A 25,377-nucleotide genomic window follows, 5' to 3' on the forward strand; every position below is an offset into this window, starting at 1 on the left:
GAACTAATTGAGTCTTGAGTCTCCTTGAGTCTGGTCAGTAGCCACACAGCAAGTTTCTTTTTGTTTGTCTTTTTGTTGGAAGCCCAGTCGTCTCTCCGAGACGCTTTTTTTAGTATCAACTACCTGAAATAGGAAATGCTGTGTTGAGTTAGACAAATGCTCTGTCTCCCAGGTTAGGTGAAGCTCTCTGAAGACCCAGACGGACCCTTTCTTTCCCACTGCTCATTCCTCACTGCGTTGACATCCACACCGTTTCGGAGCTGGATAAAGCTGCCTTCGAGCCACCTAAGAGATTACCCATGCTTTATCTAATACCAATCAATGAAAAGCTTCTTTGCCAAAATAACAGCAGAGTAACAACAGCTGATACTGAAAACCTATTTGGCAGGTACCGGGCTAAACCCCTTATACATATTATCTTGTCCCTAATCCTCGGCAATTCACGAAATACCCATAGTCAAAAAACAAAACAAAACAAAACAAACCCACAGCAAAGGGGTTGTTTTGCTCTGTGCCAGCTGTTTCTCTTTTTCTCACACTGGACAAAAACCAGTTATCCTGTGATTTTTTTTTTCATACAAAAAGCCAGCCCCCACTGGGTAGAGAACATCTGCAGTGGCCTGCCATTATCAAAAGTCCCCATTCTTTACAGTCAACAGAGGCTATATTACTCTCCTGGGCATGGCGTTCAGCATTCAGGCAGCAGGATCTCATTTAATCTTAAAGTTTTGGTGTTGTACAAAATGGTGCCTTCAGGATGTGGTCGCACATTTGCCCGGTGGGTTTCACACCACTGGGCTCTGACCAGAACACTACTGACTTGCTGATGACCCTGGAGTCCCCGTGGTTCTTACAAGTAATGTTACCTTGTGTTAACTGGCATTCTGCATTTTCTGCCTAGCAGAGCACCTGGTACATGACCACGTTTTTTTTTTTTTTTTAAATGGGTGTGAGGGACATCAATTTGGGTAAGTAAAGGTACTTGCTGCTAAGCTTGATGTCCTGAGTTCAATGTCTGTGACCCACATGGTGGAAGGAGAGAAATGACCCCTGCATGTTGTCCTCTGACCTTTAGTTTCAAGCTGCGCCATGCACATGTGGACATACAAAAAATAAACACATAAATAAAATTTAATGGAAAAAATGAATGTGAGGGCAAGCGTGGGACCTTTAATTCCAGCGCTCTCAAGGCAGAGGCCTCTGTGTATATGAGGCCATATAAAGTGAGGGGTTTGAAAGAATAAACCAGCCCCACAGAGTGGAGAACAGAGTGAAGACTTTACTGTTAGCATTTGTTATAAATTGACATTTCTGGGGAACTAAGATGGAAAGTCCACTGCCTTGATTGTTAAGGTTGATCTTCAGACATCTTCAGCAGAGGGGCCTAGTCGTTGGCTGGCTGCCACTGACGGAGAGCCCCCTCATCATCACAGTAAGGATGCCCTTTTGGTAAATTGTAATCATTGTTTAATCTTCCTCAGGGATATACAAATTAGACCCCATAAGGGAGAACTTAGGAAAACAGCCAAATTTTTTGGGGCTCACTGAAAAAGACTGTACTCGGTAATAGCTACCGCCTCGGCGACACACAGGCACGACCCACCCAGCCCCTCTAGAGTTCCAGCTTGCGCCATCCTGGATTTTCAAGTCTGCACCTGCGTCATGCTCCTTCCAGAGCCTCAGGGACCTTGCACATGCTGTTACAATACCTGGAATTCTCTTCCTGTTTGCCTGGTTGAGTGTCTGCTTACCTTGCAGCTCTTGGTTTAGATGCTACTTCTCTAGGGAAGCTTCCATGATTCCTCCACCCTGACCTATGTCTCAGTATCTCAACATTCTGCTTCGTAACACCAGTCTTCCACGTGATTACTTAAGGTCTGTGTTCCCTACTAGGATGCAAGCAGGGCTTCCCTGTTATCTCCCATGGCCTCCAAAGCTGTATGGTGTGATCTCACAATGAATTTGTGTGAGGCACAGGAATTGAATCCAGGGCCTCGTGCATGCTGGGAAAGCATTCTAACCATGAGTTCTATATCTATCCCTCTTTCTACTTTGTTTTGTCTTGTACCCTAAGCTCGATATCCTTGTACCTGGCCTCCCCAGTAAATGGGGTTACAGATCGTTTCTGTTTAAGCATTACCTGGCTGAGAACCCACAGGTCCTCCTTAACAGGGCTGATTAACGTGTGCTGTCACTCAATAAGACTCTTTGGAAGGCTACCCCATTTTAACCCTGATGCATGTGTCTGGCATCTTGGTTGATTTTATTCCCACTGTTCTTCAGAATGTGGGGATTACTGACTACAATCATTCTCCGGGAGGCTTAAGTGGTGGGCCTTCCTGCAATATGCCGAATCTAAATCACACCAACTGTCTTAAGGGAAAGAAAGCTACAGCCATTACTCTAGCAAGAGGCTTACAAATCAGAGACATGGGGCTGGAGAGATGGCTCAGTGGTTAAGAGCACTAACTCAGAGGTCCTGAGTTCAATTCCCCAACAACCATATGGTGGATTACAACCATCCACAATGGGATCCGATGCACTTTTCTGGTGTGTGCCTGACACAGCTGCAATGTACTCATATAAATAAAAATAAATAAATCTTAAAAAAAAAGAAACAACAAATCAGGGACATAGAAGAAACTATGTGTGACAAAGCTTCCATGACAGGGCTTTCACCCTAGGTCTCATACCACAGTTTCAGTTCTAAGCATTCTCTTGGCCCTTTCTGGGTAAAGCTGTTTTAAGTGTTTATGCATAATCTTGATTTGGAATTTCTTTTGGAGGGGGTGTTTCTATTTCTGTTTAAAAGGTCTGTTCACAAGTTCTAAAAATACCTTGTATCGGTCTTTTCCAATGCTGAGATCATTTCTGGCCAGGGAATTATACTTTAGTTGCCTCCTAATGTGTTGGTCTTAGGGAATGAATGGCAAAATGCAAATCCTAAAGGCTAGCTTATTTCACAACTCTTTGCAACACACATAGGAAATTGCTCCGATATAAAAATGACATGTCCAGACCGAGAAGTTGATCATATTCAAATTTGCCATTCTGAATGTCATGCTAATTCATAATAATCTTGTTGGGTCAGAAGAGGTTTGTAAGGCTGGGTATGGTGACATACAGGTGGTAGATTTCAAGCACTGGAGAAGCTGAGGCAGGGGAACCAAAAGTTTGAGCCAGCCTGGAATATATAGCTGTTTATAGATATTTCAAGCCTGTGAAATAAAATTATACTTAGCTCTAAAATAATGCATTTCAAATCCTGTTCTACCCTATGTTTTCCTACAGAGCATCTAATTGGTGTTCCCTATTAGCAGGCAGGTGGAGAAGCAGTCATGAGCCTATCACACAGAGCAGGGAAAGTTTACTATCTGGATTCCCAGTTTGGAACCTGGCCTCTCCGAGGGCATTCTGGGCTTCCCACTTGGCAAGCTCTGGTTCAGAATCAGCTCTACATTCTTAGTCTGGCTCAGCACAACCGGTCTGAAGAGAAACCAAGTATTTATAGAGGGTGCTAGCCTCACCCAGTTTTCTTTTCAGCACCCTCATCACAAAGGTGAGCTCAACACCCCTCCCCCCTCATAAAAATCATCTGGGAAGAAACCCTGAAGCCTCTAACAAAGAGGCATTGACTCAGCACAATACAACCTTCATCTGCAGTGCTTAAGAGAAGAGTCCCTGAGACGTTCACTTGCCAGGCTGCACCTGAAGTTCCCGGTTAGCCTGTCACTGGTGGTGCAGCCTTTGAACCCAGCACTCAGGCAGAAGCAAGCAGATTTCTGTGAGTTTGAGGCCTGCCTCGTCTACAGAGCTAGTTCCAGGACAGCCAGGGCTACACAAAGATGCCCTGTCTGCAAAAGCCAAAAAGATTAAATAAATAAATGCCTTCTTTGTTTTAGTTCTGTATAGTAAGAGGAAACCAAGTAGATTTTATTATTAAAAATATTTTTATTGAATGAAACTGGTCAATTCTAGTAGAAAGGACGGCGGCAAGTAGTATAATCTTTTAAAAAAAATTAGATTACAAGTAAAATAGAATTTTCAGTCTTCAATATTTTCTTTAAAACCCATATAAAACCTGATCTTGCAGCAAGCGCTGTCCTGAATGAGTAAACTGTCTACTACAGAGCCAGGCAAGATGCTGCTGTCGCCTGAGGACAGACTGGCCTTCACTGCTAGCACTAAGTGTCCTGTTACAAACTTTACACCATCTTATCTCGTGTCCATCACTACAACAAAGTCCAACACTAAAACCAGAAGAGAAGAAAGACTGTGTCACATACAGGAAGGCTAATCTTGGGAAGTTACGGTTATAATGTAGGTACACAGACTTTAAGGAGGCAGACAGCTAAAGTGGCGTTTTACACAGGGTGTTGGATATGCCCAGGATGCTGTTAAAAGGTTTCTGCATCTTGACAGTTTGGTTTTTGTCTTTTCCTTTTAGCGTATTTCCAAACACCTGTGTAGAGTAAGGCCTAATTTTTTAGGCATGAAAATTATTTTTTACACAAAAAACGGTCCATCAGAAACAAAATATAGATGCTTTAAGAAGTAAACTTTGAGTGTCTCCTTGCCTTTGCATTAAAGGCTGCTTATGTGGGAATAACAGTCCTCTTTATCTTCAGGTATCCACTTTCTGCCTTCCAAAGAGAATCCTGCTCTGGGAGAAAACAAAAACAGTCAGCAAAATGGAAAGGAATCAGCACTGGATGGTCTGAGACCCTAACTACAAATCTGCCTGTCATCACTAAAGTCTGCCATGTTTTGTAAAGATGACAACTTCCCAGCAGTGAGAGCAGGGTAGGAGGGGGAGGGGGAGGCAGGCTGGCAGCTCAAACGGCCTGCCCTCCTGGAAAGGCTCTTGTGTGTAACAGGAGGCACCTGCAGCACCTGTGCCATGGATTCATTAAACTGCACTGGAAGGAAAGTCTGACAGAATCAAAACTCGAAGTCACACAAGATTCTTTCTAACAGACATACAGAAGCAATGCTCAATGTAAATTTAGATGCCTTTTGAAAAATTCTATTTTCTGGGTCAGAGTCTCACTAATGTAGCCCAGGCTTACCTCCAACTCCTCATCTTTTTGCCTCAGTCTCCCAACTTCCCAAGTGCTAGGATTACTTTCTGAGGCAGGATCTTACTAGGTTGATCAAACGTGTGATTCTCCTGTATCAGCCTCTCCATAAGAATTACAGACTGTGCCAGATGGCCCAAGACAGGGTTTCTCTGTATAGCCCTGGCTGTCTGGAACTCACTCTGTAGACCAGGCTGGCCTAGAACTCAGAGATCCATCTTGCTTCTGCCTCCGGAGTGTTGGATTAAAGGACTATGCTACCACTGCTCAGATAAAATGACAATTTTCAAAATCGGCTGGATACACCAACTACCTTAGATTTAAAATTAAAGTCTGGAGAACAAAAAAATTTTTGGTTTGTATTTCTCTTATAAGTAATTGCCATTCTGCTCAGGTTAATTATAGTAAAAGAAAATCAGGCTAAAGAGAAAGAATTACTGGTGGGACAGATGTATGGCCTTGAGACTACATTATCAGCGTTCCTAGTTACTTATTAATAGCTATTGTGATACAAGGTTCGACAAGCAGAGGTGACCTACGCATGGTCACAGTGAATGTCCAAGTTGACTTTGTCTCTCTCTCAATGACTCACAAGGGTGGTTTTTTCATCTGGCTCTTCTGAGACTTCTAATTTCTAGAAAAAACAACCCCCAAATTAGTATCCAGGTTAGAGAAATTAAAAAAAAAAAAACTTTAGATAACTAGACACAAATATTTTTCAAAGACCTTAGGGGGGCTGGAGAGATGGTTTTGAACAGAAGCACTTGCTGAGCAAGCCTGACAACCTGAATTTGATACCTGTAACTTACAATGGAAGAAGAGAACCAATGCCCTGATCAACCACACAGATGCCATAGCACACATGCAGACAGACAGACACATACACAACTAAAAATCATAAAATACAATACAATGTTCTTGTCTTTTGGGAACATTTCAATGTGCTCTGTTTGCGGCTGGGCTAGCCTAAATTTAGATTCCCCTACTTCAGTCTCCACACATCTGGAACTATAGGTACTCACTACTGTGCCTGGTTTACAAAGTCTTTTTGTTGTCATTCTTTCTCAACTTATTTGTGTGTGTGTGTGTGTGTGTGTGTGTGTGTGTGTGAGCACACATCATGGCATGGGTTTGTTGTCAGAGGACAACTCTTGGGAGTTGGTTTTCTCCTGCCACTAGTAGGATCCAGGGATAGGGATAGAACTTAGGTTGTCACTCTTACCGGTAAGAGTCTTTACTGGCTGAGCCATCTCACCAGCCCACCATTTTGTTGCCATTTTAAAAGGTTTTTTAAAATTACACTTACTTATTTGTGTGTATGTATGTGGTATGGGACCCAACTCAGAATGTCAGGCTGGGCAGCAAGAGTCTCTACCCAGACTCACACAGCCAGCTCAATGGCTATCTGTCTATAATCTGTCTGTCTGTCTGTCTCTCACCTATCTGTCTATCTATCAATCTATCTATCTATCTATCTATCTATCTCCCTCTCTTCTCCTACCCCCTCTACCTTTACTTATTGTCTTTTTGAGGTAGGGTCCTTCTATATAGTTCTTGCTGTTCTGGAACTTACTATGTAGGTAAGGCTGGTCTCCAGTTCACAGAGATCCTCCTGCTTCTGCCTCAGAGCACTGGAATTAGAGGTGAGGGGTGCACCATCACTTCCAGCTTAATATTTATTTTATTGTGTGCTTCCATATTTGTTTTGAGAAGGGTCTTGATATGTAGCCTCAGCTGGCCTGGACCTTGCTATGTAGACCAGACTGTACAGATATGGTATAGAACACATGCATACAAAACATTCATACATATAAAATAACAATAAATATATCTTTTAAAAAATACAACTGTGACCAAGCAATGATGGTGCATGACTTTAATCCCAACACTCAAGAGGGAGAGGCAGGCAGATCTAGGCCAACTTGGCCTACAGAGCTAGTTCCAGGACCTCCAGGGCTACACAGAGAAACCCTATCTCAAAGGGGAAAAATACAAAGTGGATGAGCTTGTAATCTCAGAGCTAGAGAGAAAAAGAGAGGTGGATCACTGACCAGCAAGACTAGCCTACTTTGTGAGTTCTGGGATTAAAGGTATATGCCCCCTTGCCTGACCACTATTTTTCTTTTATCTGTTTTGTTTTCTTTTTCTTTTTAGAGACAGTCTCACCATATACCCCAGGCTGGTCTTGAACTCATGATCCTCTCACCTTGGCCTCAGGCACAAATCTTAAATTCATACATAAAATGTCTAGTCCTGTGCACGGGTCACAGCACCAAGCTCCATTTAGGGCTGAGGCACCCCCATTCTCAAAATGAGGGGCTGCCCTGGGTGTGGCTAAGTACTGCAGTTTACTCTTTCCTTTAGTTTTCTGGTCAAGTTTTAAATTACTGGAGTTCTGCTGTTGTCATTGAACAGTTAATATATTTATACTAGTTAAAAAAAAAAACAAATAATATTTTAAAACAACAAACAAAAAACCAGGGCCAGTGAGATGTCTTTAGCAGTTAAAAGTTCCTACCACCGAATCTGATGGGCTGAGTTGGATACAATAGATGCACAAGTTGTCCTCTGACCTCCACCAATGAGCTACTGCACATGCACACCTACTCACCAAGCATATGCAACAGAACAGTGTAAAGCCTGTATAATACAACAGAGCTGTGCTCTGCACCCTTCCTTTTCCTTCGAACCCTGCTAGGAACAGTCACAGTCTCCATCCAGCGCAAACTAAAAGTTCCAAGGAAAACCTGGAATTGCCATTTCCTACCCGTGCAGAATGTCTGGGAGAATCACAAAAGGACAGTGCTTGTCAAAGGGTCAGAAGCCTTGCTGTTGCCTGTAGAAGGATGACTCTCTGGTGCTCTCCCGAGTGGCAGGAGAGCAGCTCTTCCACAGAAAGGCTCTGAATTACTACCTTTTAGCTCCCAATGGTGACACCTCAGAAAGGCAGACAGGACACTCAAAACTTTACCTTGCTTCCTTGCGGCAAAAACAAGAATATTTTTATAAAATCATTTGCTTTTTCTGTTTTTAGCTTTAACAAGTTCAAAGGCATGGGGGAAGGAGTGCATAAAGCTTGCTGCCAAGGACATTTCTGCTGTTTAAATTCTGTTTCCAGCATCTCTAGAATCAGCTAATCCATTTGCAATTATAATGTCTGGAGACAGTGTTGTTTGTTTGTTTGTTTTCCAATTAACTGGTTTTCTGATTCTAGCTGTGGAATGCTGATCAAAGGATTTAATCCCCTTCCCTCATGTATAAAGTGAAGGGTTGGAATTATAGATTTCTTCTGGGTCTTTCCAAATCAAAAATTCTCAAACCCAAGTTTTTGCCAGCCTCACACAGCTTCAGTGTCTTTTCAGTATGGATATGATGTCACAGCTTGTCCCCTTCCCTGCATTTTCCTCTCAATTCCATTCAAGGTCATTAGTGAGGAGCCTCTGTTGCAGGTGATCAACCATTGTGAACCGCATGGAAACTCTGATGGGGATACATAGACATGCAGCTCACGCCACAATGAGGGAGCCAAAATGAGGCCAAAATAAGGGAGCTCTGGGTTCTGAGAGAGCAGATAGGATCTCACATAAACCCAACGCCCTCTTCTGGCCCCTTTCAGCAACTGTACAGACATGGTGCATAGCACAGGCTGGCAAAACACAAAAATAATCCTTTAAAAAATACAAGTGTGAGCCAGGCAGTGGTTGCACACACCTTTAATCTCAGCACCCAGGAGGCAAAGGCTCCAGGCTAGCCTGGTCTACAGAGTGAGTTCCAGGACAGTCAGGGCTATACAGAGAAACCCTGACTCCAAAACAACAACAACAACAAAATACAAGCGTGTTAGAACAGGCTTGTAATCTCAGAGCTGGGGAGGCAGAGAGAGGTAGATTCCTAACCAAGCTACACTGGTCTACTTGGTGAGTTTCAGTAAGAAACCTTGTCTCAAAAACTACTGGATGAAACAAACAAACTGGTGGATGGCACCTGAGGAACACCACCCAACATTGCCCTTTGATCCCCACCAGCATTTCTACACACAGCCTTTGCACTCCTGAATGTACACATAGCCATACAATGGGATGACAATTGGCAACTAAGAAGAACACAGCACCAATGTTCCAACAACATGAATCTCAAAATATCAAGGGAAAAGGTGAAGAGTACACATAGGCTGGAGGAGGTTCTCAGAACCAACATGGAAAATTATATACACTGTGTGACTGCATTTTCACAATGCTCTGCAACAGGTACAACTCGTCTGCAGTGATAAAAATCACAGCATGTGGGGTGGGTACAAAGGCACTCACTGCAAAGGGCACTCAGGGAACTTCCTCTGGTGGAGGTGCTCTCTTCTCAGTGAGCACTGCATGGTTCACATGCATGACAACACTTACTGAGGCAGCATAAGCTTTACTACTTTTTCATCAAAACAGCAGGAAAGACACTGAAGACATCTCGTGTGTGTGTGTGTGTGTGTGTGTGTGTGTGTGTGTGTTGTGTACTTATGTACTTATTCGTACAAGTGTGAATGCCCATAAATGTGAGTAAAGGCCAGAGAAGGACATGGGTATCTGGCCCTCAATCTGCTGTCTATTCCTTTGAAACCGAGTCCTTCGCTGAATCTAGAGCTAGGCTGGCAGCCAGCAGGATCCTCCTGTCTGACTCCTGTAGTGCTAGAGTTCAGAGCACACACCCACACGGGCCCTTTATGTGGGTGCTAGGAATTTGAACTCAGGCCCTCATACTTATTCAACAAGCATTCTGTACTGGGCCATCTCCCAGCCCCACATTAAAATAACTCTTAATGACACTTTTTGTTTTATTATATACAAATTATTAAGATTTAGTATTTTTGTATTGAAGGTTTTGGGGGGGTTCTTACACACAGAGATGAAAGCCAAGGCCTTGCATATGTCAAAAAATGCAATATACTATTGAGCTACACACCTAGAAACATTAATTTTAAGAGGGAAGCAATTCAAGGGTTGGTGAGATGGCTTAGGAGGTAAAGAAGCTTGCTGCCAAGCCTGATGACCTGAATTCCTTCTAGAAGCCACATACATGGTGGAAGGGGAGACCTACCTCTTGCAATTGTCCTCTGGCTTCCACATATATGAACGTCCACACACACACAAAAACACACAATCAATACAATTTTTTGTATTGGACAGTATTCTTGTAGAATTATTATTATTATTATTATTTGGGGTTTTGGTCAGAGATACGAAGTCTGTCTAACTTGAATGACTTTCAAATCTTTAATTACGCAAACAGCATGTCCAAAGACCTTACCTTAAGTCTGAAATGGGAAGTGTAAGCCATGGGCTCTTACTTCACAATGATGGACTATATGTTAAGTCTAGTGTTCTGTACATTGTTAGATAAGAAGCAATAAAATCTACATGGCAGCTTATACGATTGCTGTTGAAATCTTACTACGGTCAGAAGAAATAGCCAAAGCTCAATGTGTAAAATTCTGAAAGAATGACAGCCTTCAGCCTAGGGAGAGATCTTAGTAGATGAAACTAGTCAATCCCTAGATGTAGCGATTACTACTTGATGTAGTAATTACTACTGGATGTAGATTGCACATCAGTGTAAAGGAATTACAGAGAAAAGAGAAAGTGCATCCAACACAGTGAGAGAAGAGCTGGTCACACCCACAAGACATTTCTATCCCAGCTTCAAAGCAACAAAAAAAGTTAAAGAATGAAACAGGGGTTGGGAGTAGCACATACCTTTGGTTCCAGAACCTGGGAGGCAGAGGCATGCGGATCTGTGAGTTTAAGGCCAGTGTGATCTACACAGAGGGCTTCAGGATAGCCAGGGTTATATAGAGAGACCATTTCTAACAAACAAACAAACATCAAAAAAAGGGGGGGGGGGAGAAAGGGAGCGAGGAAGGAAGGAAAGAAGGGAGGAAAGGATAGACGGGGAGAAGGGAAAAAGGAACAATCAGCTGTGATTAGAGAGTCCATAAGGAAGGAAATGCAAACGGCAGACCTTGGTTGGCTATTGAGCCGAACAGAGAAAGATTGACGAGTGGGAGAGAGCTATTGTAGGTTAGTCATTAGAAGACACTAGGCCACAGCTGATTTTCTTCAGTGTGGTGATGTTATTACAGTTGTTTGTTTTAATGTCCTCATCTGCTGAGTATGGTGCCACCTGCTCATAATCTTTGCACTTTAGGAGGTAGAGGCAGGGGAATGGTTCTAGGCTAGGTACATAGGAAGACCTGCCCCTACCCCGCCATAGAAACTGCAACCTGAAAGAGATGATGCCTCTTGAAGTATCTATGAGTGAAAGGCTGTGTCTTAAATTTGCAAACTGCTTTTGAAAAGAGAGCCAGTGAGACAGCTCAGCAAAGGCTGCTAAGCCTGATGCTCTGAGTTTGATCCTCAGAGCCCAGTGGTAACAGGAGAGAAACACACATCCCCTCACACACTCACACACATATGGCACATTACTGTTCTCACTGGGGGGGGGGGTGAGGGAGGGAGGGGAAGAGAGGCACATCCCTTTAATCTCAGCATTAAGGAGGCAGAGGGGCAGAGGGGCAGAGGGGCAGAGGGGCAGAGGGGCAGAGGGGCAGAGGGGCAGAGGGGCAGAGGGGCAGAGAGGCAGAGAGGCAGAGGCCGATCTCCATGAGTTGGGAGCACAGGACAGCCTAGTCTTCATATTAATTCCAGGCTAGCCAGGGTTAAAGGTAAAACCCTGTCTCTAACAAACACACAAAAGTAAACAAGTGTAAACTATACAGAGGAGGAAGATAAAGTTTAAAATGGTAAGTGGTGGTTGTTAGAGATGAACTATTTTTTTCTACTTTTCAGTGTTCTTAAGATCTTATATACACTTTAAATTTGAAAGTTTGGAGTACAACATGTTAGTGCACACTTTTTTTTTTAAACCCCAGCACTCAGGAGACACAAGATCTTTGCAAGTTTAAAGCCAGCCTGGTCTACATAGTTCAGGACAGCCAGGGTTATATAGGGAGACTCTGTCTCAAAACAAACAAAACAAAAATAAATACATTAGAAACTTTGTGTATTTTAAAACATGTCCAAGAATGTGGGTGGAGGATAAGGGACTTGCTACTTAAAGCCCTAGGTTCCATTTATAGTAACAGAAAAAAAACAAATTAAATGTTTGCCCTCAGATATCCCACAAATGAGAAGGAAGCAGTTTGGACACAGTGACCATTTTTGGTTTGGTCTCTCTAGACCCAGCATGCACTTCTCTCCTGAGCACTGTGCCTCTTTTCTTGCAACCTTTATTCTATCACAACAGTCACCTCCTATATTCAGACCCTATTGCTGCAGGGCTCAGACTGGGGACACAGAACAGCCAGTGCCTGCCACACAGCATGAGGACCTGCGCTTGATCCCCAGCACCCACATGAGAACCAGATGTGGCACATGCTCTCATAACCCCAGTGCTCATCAAGCTAGAAGTCCTGGGGAAGAGATCTGCCTCAAATGATAAGGCAGACAGCTCCTGAGCAACACTGAGGTTGTCTTGTGGCCTAGAAAACACACACACACACACACACATACATGAATGCACAAATGTACACACGCACATGTGTACACACACATCCCTCCCTACACATATACCTATACCTACACAATGTTTTAAAAGATTTCATTATTATGCATAAAGCTTTCTGTCTGCATATATGCCTGCAGGCCAGCAGAGGGCATCAGATCCCATTACAGATGGTTGTGACCCACCATGCGGTTGCTGGGATTTGAACTCAGGACCTCTGGAAGAGCAGTCAGTGCTCTTAACCACTGAGCCATCTCTCCAGCCCTCCTACACAACTAAAAGGGAACGCACACTTTTGTTGAGATTCTCACAGCTGATGGGTAGCAGTGTGCTCAGCTCCAGATCCGTGACCATCTGCCGAGACTCAGCCAGCAGGCGCTGGAGCTTACTTGTAGGAGAAAAGTCATCCTGAAAAAACAATGCAGTTCACAGCTGTGAGGGACATATGTAAGTGTTTTTGCACAATCACAACTTACAGACACAGACATTAACTCTGCCAACAGAGACATCAGCATTATAAAATATAACCAACTCCTTTCACTTCTTACAACTTATTCAATGAAATAATGCAACATTAACAGAACCTACTATGACTAATTTTAAGATTCTTAGACATTGTTTGGCTTTCCTAAATACAAACTTGAGCACTCAGTAGGCAGAAGCAGGCAGATCTCTGAGTTCAAGGCTAGCCTAGTCTACCTAATGAGTTCTAGGCCAGCCAGCACTACATAGTGACACCTAGGCTTAAAAAAAAAAAAGTCAAGTCATAGCAGGTCAAAGTAACTGTAAAACAGAACCTTGACACTGAAGGTATGTGGCTTTTAAAAGAATATGTGGACATACTTTAGTTTGATCTGGCTATTTTTTTTTTTTTTTTTTTTTTGAGAGTGAAGATCAGAAGACAAGTTAAAAGAGTCAATTCTTTCTTTCATTTTTTTTTTTTTTTAATGTGTACCAGGCTGGCCTTGAACTCATGGTCCTCCTTCCTCTGCCTCCTTCAGCCAATCCTACTGGTGTGTGACAGCACAACCGGCAAAAGAGTCAATTCTTAAGCAGAAAATGGTAGGAGTCTGCACTCTATCCAACATAGAAGTTCCAGGAACCAAACTCAGGTTGTCAGGCTTGGTGGCAAGCACTTTACCCCCTCTCTGAGACATCTAGATGGCCTCTAACTAAAAACAGAACACTTGTTTACTTTGTGTGTGGAGAGAGTGCTCCACGCATGAGGTCAGAGGAAAATGTTGCAAAGTCAGTTTTCTATGTGTACCCAGTGGATTCAGGTGATTGGATTCAGTTTGTCAGGCTTGCTGTGATTGCCTTCACCTCAAACCAAAACGCCCTACATTCAAATAAGTAACTGTAAACGGAGGTAGTATCTCACCAGCTCAGTTCTGGTTTCCTGAGACTGGCGATTCACTCTGTAGCCCAGGCTGGCCTGGAACTCACAGTCATCCTGCCTCTGTCTCCAGAGTGTCAGGATCACAGGTGTGGTCTACAGCCTCTGTCCATTCTCCTTTCCTTTCCTTCCTACCAGACGCATGTAGGAAAAAAAAAAAGGAAATAAAAATTTTGAAACTGATCAAAGCTTACTGTTCTTACCTACTATTTTAAAACATCTTCCTTCCTTCCTTTCTTTTCTTTCTTTTTTTTTTTTTTTTTAACTGTGTAGACCAAGCTGGACTCAAATTCACAGAGCCTGTTCTGTCTCTGTCTTCCCAGTGCTGAGATTATGAGATTAAAGGTAAGCCTGGCTAGTTTATTTTTTCCCCTTTAATCTTTAGAAAAAGAAGGAAAATGTAGGTGTGTTGGCTCATATCTGTAATGCAAGCACTGAAAAGGAAGACTCTATTAGAAAAAGAAAAAGAGGAAGAGGATGGATGCTGAGGACCTAGGATCATGCACACCTATAATCCCAGCATTGGGCAATGAAGTTCAAAGCTGTCCTTAGCTACATGGTTGGCCATCCTGGGCCTTGTCTCAAAATAAAAACAAACAGATAAGATGCTACAAGAGAACACAACCCATATTCATATGCACACGTGCACACGCACATGCACACACACTTGCATGTGGCAGGAGAGAAGGAAAGCTACATCCTGGGATCTCCCACCAGGCCTCATCTTGACCATTATCATCAGCAGAGATTTCAATCTGCAACTAGCTTCTGGGGGCTCATAAGGCGAGCAGGTGTCTTCTACAGTGAAATCTGAAAACTTCCCTATGAATGCTGAGTACACACCTGCACTCACACATGTGTAACACACACATACAAACAATAATAATAAACGTTCAAGAGAAGAAAAGCAAGCCAGCCAGTGGTGGTGCATACCTTTAATCCCAGCACTTGGGAGGGAGGCAGAGGTAGGTGGATCTGAGTGTAAGGCCAATTTATAGAGTAAGTTCCAGAACAGCCAGGGCCACTCAGAGAATCCCTATCTCAGGACAAGAAGAAAAAAAGGAAGAGAAGGAAGGAAGAAAAAAACCTAAAAAGGGACAAGAAGACAATGGGGAAAGAATAAGACCAAAGTATGGGGGGGGGGGGAACGAGGCGTGCATGTGTGTGTCTGTCTGTATATGTGTAAAATTGTAAAAGAATAAACATTTACAAGTAACCTTAAAGGTCTACGATTTAAAACAAACTTAGGGCCAGATATGGTGGTACACGTCATTAGTTCTAACACTCAGGATGCAGAGGCAGGTGGATCTCTGTGAATTTAAGGCCCTGGTATACAGAGTAAGTTCTGGGATAACCAGGACTACGTACAGAGATCTTATCTCAATAAAAAAGTTTTTAAGAACCCATTTAGATGCATTTTATGTGTATGAGTATTTTGTCTGCATGAACGTGCACATGTGTGCCTGATACCCATCTTGAAACTGGAGATGGTTGTAAACCACCAAACCTGGGTCCTGTCCAAGAGTAGCAAGCACTACCTGCGGAACCATCTGTCCATGTAAGATGGAGGCCCCTGACTTTATAAAGATCTAGCAACAGAGCTACAAATAATAAAAGCATGTTGAGGAGAAACTTTGCTTGAATAAATTGAGAACTTTCATGAAAAAAATAAAAACCTTTTCATTGGATGAGGTTCTTTTGTCAGGAGGGGCCTCTGACTCATCTTCTCTTTCAGCAGACTTTAAGGAACCCAAATATTGTGGAGGCTGAATGCCAATGAGCTCACTGCAGAAAATAAGACCAGAGAAAAAGAGCATCACACATGCCGCTCATACACTTAGGAAGTATCTTAACAGGACAAAGAAGTGACAAGGGCTTGCTATGTAGTCCAGGCTTCAAACTTGTTATGGCTCCCATGCTGGATTTGAACTCACACTCCTCCACTATAGCCTCTGGAGTGCCTGCTAACAAGCACACATGACTGTCACTAGCTTAGACATATTTTAAAATGAGGAAGACAAGGTTGGACTAATGTAAATCCGGATAGAGTATTATACATTAATGCATATTTTTGCAAGTAAGAATTAAAATCAGTAATTCAGGGTAACTATATGAATAAGGAATTTTCCTCCTTCAAAAAAGTACAGAGGTAGGCCTAGATAAATGGCTCACTGATGAAGAGCATGTACTTTTCTTACAGAGGACCCAAGTTCATTCCTAGCATCCATATGGTTGTTCAACTCCAGCTTCTAGAGATCTGACACCCTCTTCTGACCTTAAAGGCAATTACACATCTATTTGTGTGTGCATGTTTGCACACACACAGGAGCACACACACTTAAATAAATAAATTTAAGTTAAATAAATATTTTTAAACCTATATATAGCCGGGTGGTGGTGGTGATACATGCCTTTAATTCCAGCATTCAGGAGGCAGAGGCAGGTGGTTATCTCAGTTTGAACCTAGCCTAGTCTAAAAGGCAAGTTCCAGAACAGCCAGGAACACACAAAGAACCCCTATCTGGAGGTGGGGGTAGGGGAATGGGGAATAAAAGAAATAAAAACCTTAAAAAAAAAAGTCAGCATGGTGAGCACACCTTTAATCCCAGTACTCAGCAGAGGGAAATGGATCTCTGTGAGTTCAAGGCCAGCCAGATCTATAATGTGAGACTCTGTTTCAAAAAATAAAGAAAGAAATAAAGAAATCAATAAATGAAACTTTAAAAGTACAGAAGAGCCACCAAGATGGTTCAATGGGACCATATCTAGGACCATATCATATCTAGGGACCAGAATTCAATCTCTAGGACCACAGGTAGAAGGAGAGAACAAACTCCCACAAGTTGTCCTCTGACCTTCACACAAGTGTTTGGCACACACACACATATACACACAAATAAATGCAGTTAATTTGTTTTTTGTTTTTGTTTTTTAAGTACAGAGACAAGCTCACTAGCAAGGCACTTGATTAGCACTCTTAACCCTAGGTTCAAACCCTGAAATAAAAAAAACTAAGTTTTAGTGAAAAAATAAAGAAGGTTCTATGGACAGTGTTGCAGTAAATAATAAAAGGGTGGTTTATCCCTTTAAGGCCCCCACGCTCTCACTCTGAGGATGCTGCTTTAGTGTGGAGCGAGCAAGTACTCTGTCACTCAGTCCATGAGCAACAAACACTCTCTGCTTGGTTCCCTCCCAGGTGGTTCACCCCACCCGCCCCTGGTGCTTCTGTCCCGGGTGGATAAGACCACATCGGCGTGTTCCTTTCCACTAATGCCCAACACAAACAATACTCCAAAGTCCAGTAGCTTTTCATGTACGTTTATATATTAAGTTTTCAATCCACCAACCCTCTACACAATAAGATTATATCCAACAGACAGAGATACAAACTGCCCTTCTATAAGAGATAAAAAGACATATAGAATCCCTTAAGAATATTCCCCCAGTCACAAAAGAACAGACATAATAAGCAGTCACTGATAATTGGATACTAACCGCATAAAGCTCTGAACACCCCAGAAACAACTCACAGACTATATGAAGCTCAAGAAAAAACAAAGGCCAAAAAAAAAAAAAAAAAAAAAAAGAAAGAAAGAAAGAAAGAAAAAGAAAAAGAAAAAGAAAGCCTCAGTCCTTCTTAGGGAAAAAAACGTATAGCACCCTCTCAGAGTGTGGTACACCTGGACCTCAAATCATTAATAATCCAAGAACTAAGATAATAGCCTTGTGGCAATTTTTGGTATTCACAGATCATTATGCTTAATCTGTTTCCATGTTACGTTCTGTCCTACATCTACTTCATGCTTATGGTAACTAGTGGGATTTCTATGCATGCTATCAAACCTCTAAAAGAATTAAGTACTGACAAAATTATTCATATAATATTATGCCAAAATGCCATTAAAAATCTGTAAATGTATCCCTCTTTTTTTTTAAATAAAGCAGTAAGGAATTAAAAAAAAAAAAAATATTCCTAACTACTTATCGCCAATTATGGTCACCAGGATCTAGGTCTGCTTTCTCCAGCTCCATCTTGATTTCTCCTGGAATCCTCTCCTCTTCCATTTTCCTAGCCTTTTCCCTGCCTACCTCTCCATTGTCCAATCATGTATCAACTTCACATAAATCTACAGGACAGGATCCCACAGAAGGCAGCATAGGTACTAGTAACAGTGTAAAGTTTAGTTGTGAAGAGCTAGGCTTCAGCTTGTGAAACTGACAAGTGCCCCTGCCCTGGTGAAAGTGGAGCGGCACCTGAGCTGCTGACCCGAGCTACCTTCCCTGCAGGTACCACACGGGAGAGCAGGCACCTGTGATTCCCCCTCATAAACAGACCTTGCTTGTTAAGTGGGCCAGGGCACAAATCAGAACATTTACTTAGATAATAAAGTGGGTTCACAGGTTCTTGTAACTTGAGATAAACCAGAAAACATCACAATCTTTTCTACTTATTGTGAACTTGTGCTTGAAGCTCAGCTGGCAGAACAAGTTGACATTTAAATTATAGAAGTTAATGAGGTCTTAGACCTTGAAGAAAAACTTAGAATGTAAGCTTGAATTATTCACACACACAGTCTACCCAATGTAGGCTTTCCCCTTATAAATAAAGAATATTTGGGGGCTGGAGAGATGGCTATTGGAGATGGACAGAGCACTGACTGCTCTTCCAGAGGTTCTGAGTTCAACTCCCAACAACCATATAGTGACTCACAACCATCTGTAATGGGATCCGATGCCCTCTTCTGGTGTGTCTGAAGACAGTTACAGTGTACTCACATACATACATACATACATACATACATACATACATACACACACACACACACACACACACACACACATACACATTGGGGGGCACTCAAAGTTGTAGCTCAGTGGTTGAGCGCCAGCCCAGCATTAACAAAGCCTATGTTTCAATTCCCAGCAACATAGTAACACACAGAAGTATAGGTACAGACAGCTATTTCCTGATACTTTCAGCTTTCCAAAGATTTTTAAAAATCAAATGACTTAATGACATTTAGTATGGAAATGGATTTTTTAAATTTTATACTTAGCAGAATATCTATATAGCTCTTAATAATCTAAGATTTTTTAAAGGTTCAAAGAATACCCTACATAATATAAGCACTAGAAATTTGAATCAAAGTCCTGTGAAAGTCAATGCAGTGACTAAAATAAGCTCTCAATATAGAAACTTCATCCTTTCTGTGATCTGAAGAGCTGTGCTTTACTTAAAAATAGCAGGCATTATTACAGTGCCACTCAGCCACAAGACTCACCAACTCTAACAATAAGACAAGCTTGAATAATTTAGCATTACTAATTGTCTTAGAAAAAAAGAAGCTAGGTACTTTTATCAGCTTGTTAAACATCAATGTTCTGTCTTTCACATCATATTTAGAAATATAGAAAGCCTGGGCAATAAAAAATTAAAAACATGTATTAGCTGGATACAAGGAGCTGTGTATGTAACATGTGGTGTGATCCTAGATCGCTATGACTTGGAGTCTGGACCAAACTCTGGGTCTCAAAGGGTCAGACTATCAACGGGAAAGCATCCTGGGGTCAGGAATGCTCCAGAACAGCATTCCACTCTGCATAGTGACCTACTTGATTGTTTTCTAATAAAACATCTTTGCCCAGCTCATAACTGGTTTTGCTTAAAAGCAAAACCTCTGCCTTAGAAGCTGCCCTCAGTGGGAACTCTCCACTGGATTCTATGTTTCCTTGCACAAAGGCTCCAGTGTCTATGCCCTAAGGAAAAGGTCTGTAGTTGGCAGTGCTTTCTTGCTAGCCATAAGCATGACTATCTACTGCAGCCCTTCTGTCCCTGCTGCGTGTCTGCACCTCTGTTTACAGATGTGAACATCACTAACCTTGCTGAGGAATTATATTTCATTGCGCTGACACTTCTTGAACAAGTGCACAAGTTTTTGTGGCGAACAATCCTTTGTACGTTGGAGGGCTTGAAAATATTCATCCACTCTATATCGGACATATGTCCTGGGGCTTCAATGATGAGGTTACTTGGGTGGCAGCACTTGGACTCAGACAGGTCACTGTCACCTATGCAGACTTCATTTTGGGTGCAGTAGGGGACTTCGGATGTTTCTGTGGGGTTGTGGCAGTCCCCATCCAGCTTGTCTGGCTGTCTGGAGCAGTTGGAGAGGCCCAGGTAGTCCTTGATGTCATGCCACTGCTTCTCATTGGGCAGCGAGGTGGAGGATTCCGAGAGCTGCTTCTCTTCCATCTGAAGCTCCACTCCATTGCATTTTGGTGATTTTGCATGAATCTTGCATAGTGTAAGTTTGTTTTCCGGTTCAGTCTGGATTTTTCCATCCAGAGACCAAGACTTTTGTTTCTCCAGTAAGTCTTTGGTAAATAGAGATGAGAGACCAATTACACTTTTTTCCCCGAATGCAGTATTAACCTGTAGCTTCTTCTCTCTGCATGCATCACAAGAGCTCTTGTCTGACCTACTGTGCTGAGCCAACGTGACCTCAAACTTTTGATCCTTAACCAATGACTTCTGATTTCTCTCTCTTTTAATATCGATTTTTGGGTAGTTATTGTCAAGGTCTGATAAACACATGTCTCTGCTACAGTGGCATTACAAAAAAATAGGAGTTATAAGACAGACTTGATACTAGCACCTTCTAGCATTACCACCCGAAGCCTCCTTAGTAGACCTAAATCCCAATAGAGCCCAGTTCCAGCCCCACCACCTACTGAACATACCCCTCCCCTCTTCACCCCTCACTCCTTGTGTTTACCATCAAAACAACAGCAACAAAGCCAAGACTACCAAACAAATGCAACCAGACCTTTTGCTATACCTTCCTCTAAGGTGTTCCTATTAGAGATGCCATAAATTTGATTTAAGATAGGTTCTCACATTGTAACCTAGCCTGGTCTAGAAATTGTGATTTTTCTGAGTACAGGGAATACAGGTGTACACACCATGCCTGGTTTGTGTTCAGTTTTGATCCCTGGAAAGCATGGCTCAATGGCTTTCTTTCTTTCTATGATGGCATGAACCACTTTCGGTGGGGGGGGGGTTGTGTGTATGTAAATGTGGGGGGGAAGGGGAGGAGAAAGAGAATATGGAAGTTAGAGGACAATTAAGGCAGTTGTTTCTCTCCTTCTACCATGTGGGGTCTAGGAATTGACCTCAGGTCTCCATGCCTGTGGTAAGTGCCAGTAATTCTGGAGCCATCCAGGTAGGTTTGGACCATTTTTAAGGAACAACTGCAACTCATCCAGTGCCTCCCAGTGGCAATGAAGTTGAAAGAGGAAAAAGATGTCTGTCAAAGACTTGAAAGAGAACACTGAGTGGGTCTGGGGTCTACAGATGGCAGCAACAGATGGAACAAGGAGCAACTGAATGGCAACCCCCTGCAGAGGGCATCCAGACAGAGCACAGTGCAGCACAGTGAATCCTGTCACCTGCAACACAGCCTCCCAACACCCTGTCCCTGCAGCTCTGAACTCCAGTTCTTCCAGGAAAGGAGCTGGCAGCACCAGTCATTGCCAACCTAGTTTAGACACCATAGTTCCCTGCAGACTGGGAACCCCATTCTCTCTTCTGGAAAAGTACAGTGGCTTTAGTTGAGCATGCCAGCATAGGCCTGTCAGCCCAGTAAAAGGGAAGACTGTCATTAGTTTTAAGACCAGTCAGAATGACTTAGTGAGAACATGTCACAAAAACACTAAAAAGGAAGAAGAAAAAAAGAAAGAAAGAAAAAAAGAAAAGCTGGATGAGGACACACACTTTTAATCCCAGCACTTGGGAGGCAGAGATGGGCAGATCTCTGTAAGTTTGATGCCAGCCTGGTGTGCAGAGTGAGTTCTAGGACAGCCAGGGTTACACAGAGAAACACTGTCTCAAAAAAACCAAAACCAAACTAAAACAAACCACACCAGAAAGAAGGAAAGAAGGAAATAAAGAAAGAAAAAGAGAGGGGGAGAAGGAAGAAAGGAAGGAAGGAAGGAAGAAAGAAAGAAAGAAAGAAAGAAAGAAAGAAAGAAAGAAAGAAAGAAAAACAGAAAAAGAAAGAAAGCAAGGGAAAGGAGATGGTCTTTGGTTGTGGTAGTTTCTCTGTATTATCAAACCACTCCTCAAGTGTTTCAGGTTTACAATCATCCCCACAATTGTCACAAGTGAAGGAAGGATGCCTCCTGTTAACGGGCAAACAGAGCAGAAGATCTCAGCTCCTGCTGCGCTACCAATGCCACCCTTCGCATCGTTCTTTAAGGCAGGTGTCAAGCCCCATAGATCTTATTCCCTATGGTGAGCCCAGCACCCAAACCCTGATGTGCTGCTTTGATGAAGGCCTGGCTATCTCTGTAGTTACCCCACTTGAGAGCCTTCTACCCACAGACACACCTAAAATTCTTACATCATGTCCCTCCCATTGGACCAGGATTATCATAATTTTTAGTGCACCCAGATTTATAGCCTGCCGTACAAGCAGCAGCAGCAGGTACAGCAAGTCAAGAGTAAAACTGACCTAATGAGGAAGGAGAACCCAACACCAATAGCATAAGCTAGAATTACCTGTACTCCAGGGCCTTTGGTTCCTCCATCTTTAAGCCATGTATTTGTATTAATTCCCGAGAATTTTCTACATTGAAATTAAGAAACTGCAGGTCACTCTGCTGTTTTACATAAATCTGCCAGAGATATCAACAAATCAATACAATAGAAACCAAGCCAAACTGAATCAAGAGTTTGACACTTTGAAATCCTAAAACAGACCAGTTTGCTTTGCTGTTTCCTATGGTTCAAACAGGACATTCCTATACATCTCATCTCCTAACTACTAATTCTCACACCCAAGACTATCTGCTATGCTAAATATGACATATGTTTGATGTAGTAAAGATATAAAAGGCACCATTAACCAACACCAACAAACAGGTACTAGGCAGTAGTGGTGCATGCCTTTAGTCTCAGCACTGCGGAGGCAGAGGTAGGGGTGGAGAATCTCTGAGGTCCAGGACAGCACATCTACTAAGCAAGTTCCAGGACGCCTAGAGAACACACACACACACACACACACACACACAGAGACAGACACATACACCACAAAATCAACAGGCAGATGGCTTCCTAATTCCCAAATATTTTCCATCTGTGGTCAGAGTGTACAGCTGTGACATACCTGTCTCAGATTGTGTAGCTCTGAGTTTGTACGATCTTGCTTTGACTTTGCAATATCAAGCAATTCATCTTTCCTCTTTTCTCTCTCGACTGTATAAGGAAAAAAATGATTGGGTGTTTTTCATCAGCAGTATCTCTCAAGTTCTAACAACTTAACAGCTAACACTTTTGTTGTGTTTCTTAAACTTAAAACTGCAGAATAACTGGTAAAAGCTTTAATCTGTGATTCTGACTGGATTCTTCATAAAACAAGAAAATGCACAATATAACTAATGTTAAGTCAAAAGGATTTAGAGTATATGCATGTGCTTAAAAGAAAATATGCATACAATAAACCTGAAAGCAAGCCAGGCCTGGGGCACACATACATCTGTAATCCCATCACTTGGGAGTTGGAGGTAAGAAACTCAGGAGTTCAAGAGTAGCCTGGGTTACATGAGATCCTATCTCAAAACAACAACAACAAACAAACAGACAAAACCAAATCCTGAAAGCAAGTACTGAAAAATAGTCGTTACTCATTGAGAAGGTTCCCACTATTAGGTTGGCCTTGAACTTATGATCCTCTACATGTTGGCATTGTGGTATCCTATCACCCCTGGCTAAGGACTCGTTTTTATTTTTAAAAATTTAACCCTTTCAATTATATGGATGTGAGTGCCTGCATGTATAAACGTGCACCACACACCTGCCCTCAGAAGAGAGCACCAGATCCTTTGGACATTTGTGAGTGCTGGTAACTGAACCCAGAGTCTCTGAAGTACAGTCAATGCCCTTAATGGCTGAGCCAATTCTCCAGTCCTAGGAATTTATTTTAAACAAGCTGAGTTTGGTCATGTGTATTTGTGATCCCAGCTACTCTAGACTGACACAGAAAATCTTTGAGGTCAAAAGTTAGAGAATAGCCTTGGCAACACAGAAGGACCCTAGTTGATACATTACAAAAATATAGAAAGAAGTTAATTTTAGGAGATGGGGCTATGACTCAGAGGTAGAAAGTGCTTAATTAGCACATGGATGGCCTTAGGCTTGATTCCCCAGCACCAGTATTATGAAAAAAAAAAGAATATACAAAGAAGGTACTATAAAGGTATTCAAAACAAAGTATTATCCCCAAACATGCATTAACAGTGTACATAAGAACTGGTTTGAACTGGACAGTGGTGGCACACATCTTTAGTTCAAGCAATCAGAAGGCAGATGCAGGTGGATCTCAGAGTTCAAGGTCAGTCTGGTCTATAGAGTAAGTTCCAGAACAGCCAAAACTACACAGAAACACTGTCTTGAAAAAAAGAGGAGGAGGAAGAGGAAGAGAAGCAGCAGCAGCACAGAGAGTTCACTAGGAATGACATGGGCTTTTGAAAACTCAAAGCCTACCCCCCAGTGACACATCTCCTCCAACAAGGCTACATATCCTTCCTAAACAGTTCCACCAACTCGGCACCAAGTATAAAACATATAGGCCTATGAGGCATATTCTTACTTAAACTACAAAACTATTAAACACTGTGTGTGTATGTGTGTGTATGTGTGTGTATGTATGTGTGTTTATACACATATATGTATATGTTAAATTAACACATTTGCTATATAAATACATAGTATTATTTTTGTTACTAGTGGTATTAAGATATCAAATCTAAGGCCTGGAGAATGTTAAGAAACTGTTCTAATACTGAGTACATTTCTAAGCAATAGGCTGAATTATAATTCAATTAAAATAAACCTTTGGAAGCTGAAGAGATGGCTCACTGTTTAAAAGTACTGGCTACTCTTAAAAGAGGACCTGGTTCATTCCCAGCATCCACATGAAAGACTATAACCATTTGTGACTCCAATTCTAGGGGATCTGATTCCATTTCTGATCTCCTAGGTCACTGGGCACATATAGTGCACAGATATACATACATTTTAATAATATTTATTTATTATAAGTACACTATAGCTGTCTTCAGACACACCAGAAAAGGTCATTGGATTCCATTACAGATGGTTGTGAGTCACCATGTGGCTGCTGGGATTTGAATCAGGTCCTCCGGAAGAACAGTCAACATTCTTAACCACTGAGCCATCTCTCCAGCCCAACATTTTTTTAAAAGATTTATTTATTCATCTTATGTATATGAGTACACTGTAGTTATCTTCAGACACTCCAGAAGAGAGCATCAGATCCCATTACAGATAGTTGTGAG

At 42.2% G+C, this 25,377-nt stretch overlaps 1 protein-coding gene across 1 annotated transcript in view; it reads right to left on the reverse strand.

Moving 5' to 3' along the window:
* Positions 1 to 4,009: 4,009 nt before the first annotated feature.
* The window catches only part of CCDC62 (coiled-coil domain containing 62), a gene marked incomplete at its 5' end in the record, with an annotated part of 39,440 nt that continues 18,072 nt past the window's right edge, over positions 4,010 to 25,377 (reverse strand). The window contains 7 exon segments of the mRNA XM_080941260.1: positions 4,010 to 4,658; positions 5,618 to 5,712; positions 12,915 to 13,031; positions 15,696 to 15,804; positions 19,899 to 20,621; positions 22,580 to 22,695; positions 23,187 to 23,275. Coding sequence (XP_080797386.1) covers positions 5,659 to 5,712; positions 12,915 to 13,031; positions 15,696 to 15,804; positions 19,899 to 20,621; positions 22,580 to 22,695; positions 23,187 to 23,275 — 1,208 coding nt within the window. The 3' untranslated portion in view covers positions 4,010 to 4,658; positions 5,618 to 5,658.

Source organism: Micromys minutus (assembly GCF_963924665.1).
Source record: "Micromys minutus genome assembly, chromosome: 29".
In the NCBI taxonomy this organism is placed as follows: domain Eukaryota; kingdom Metazoa; phylum Chordata; class Mammalia; order Rodentia; family Muridae; genus Micromys; species Micromys minutus.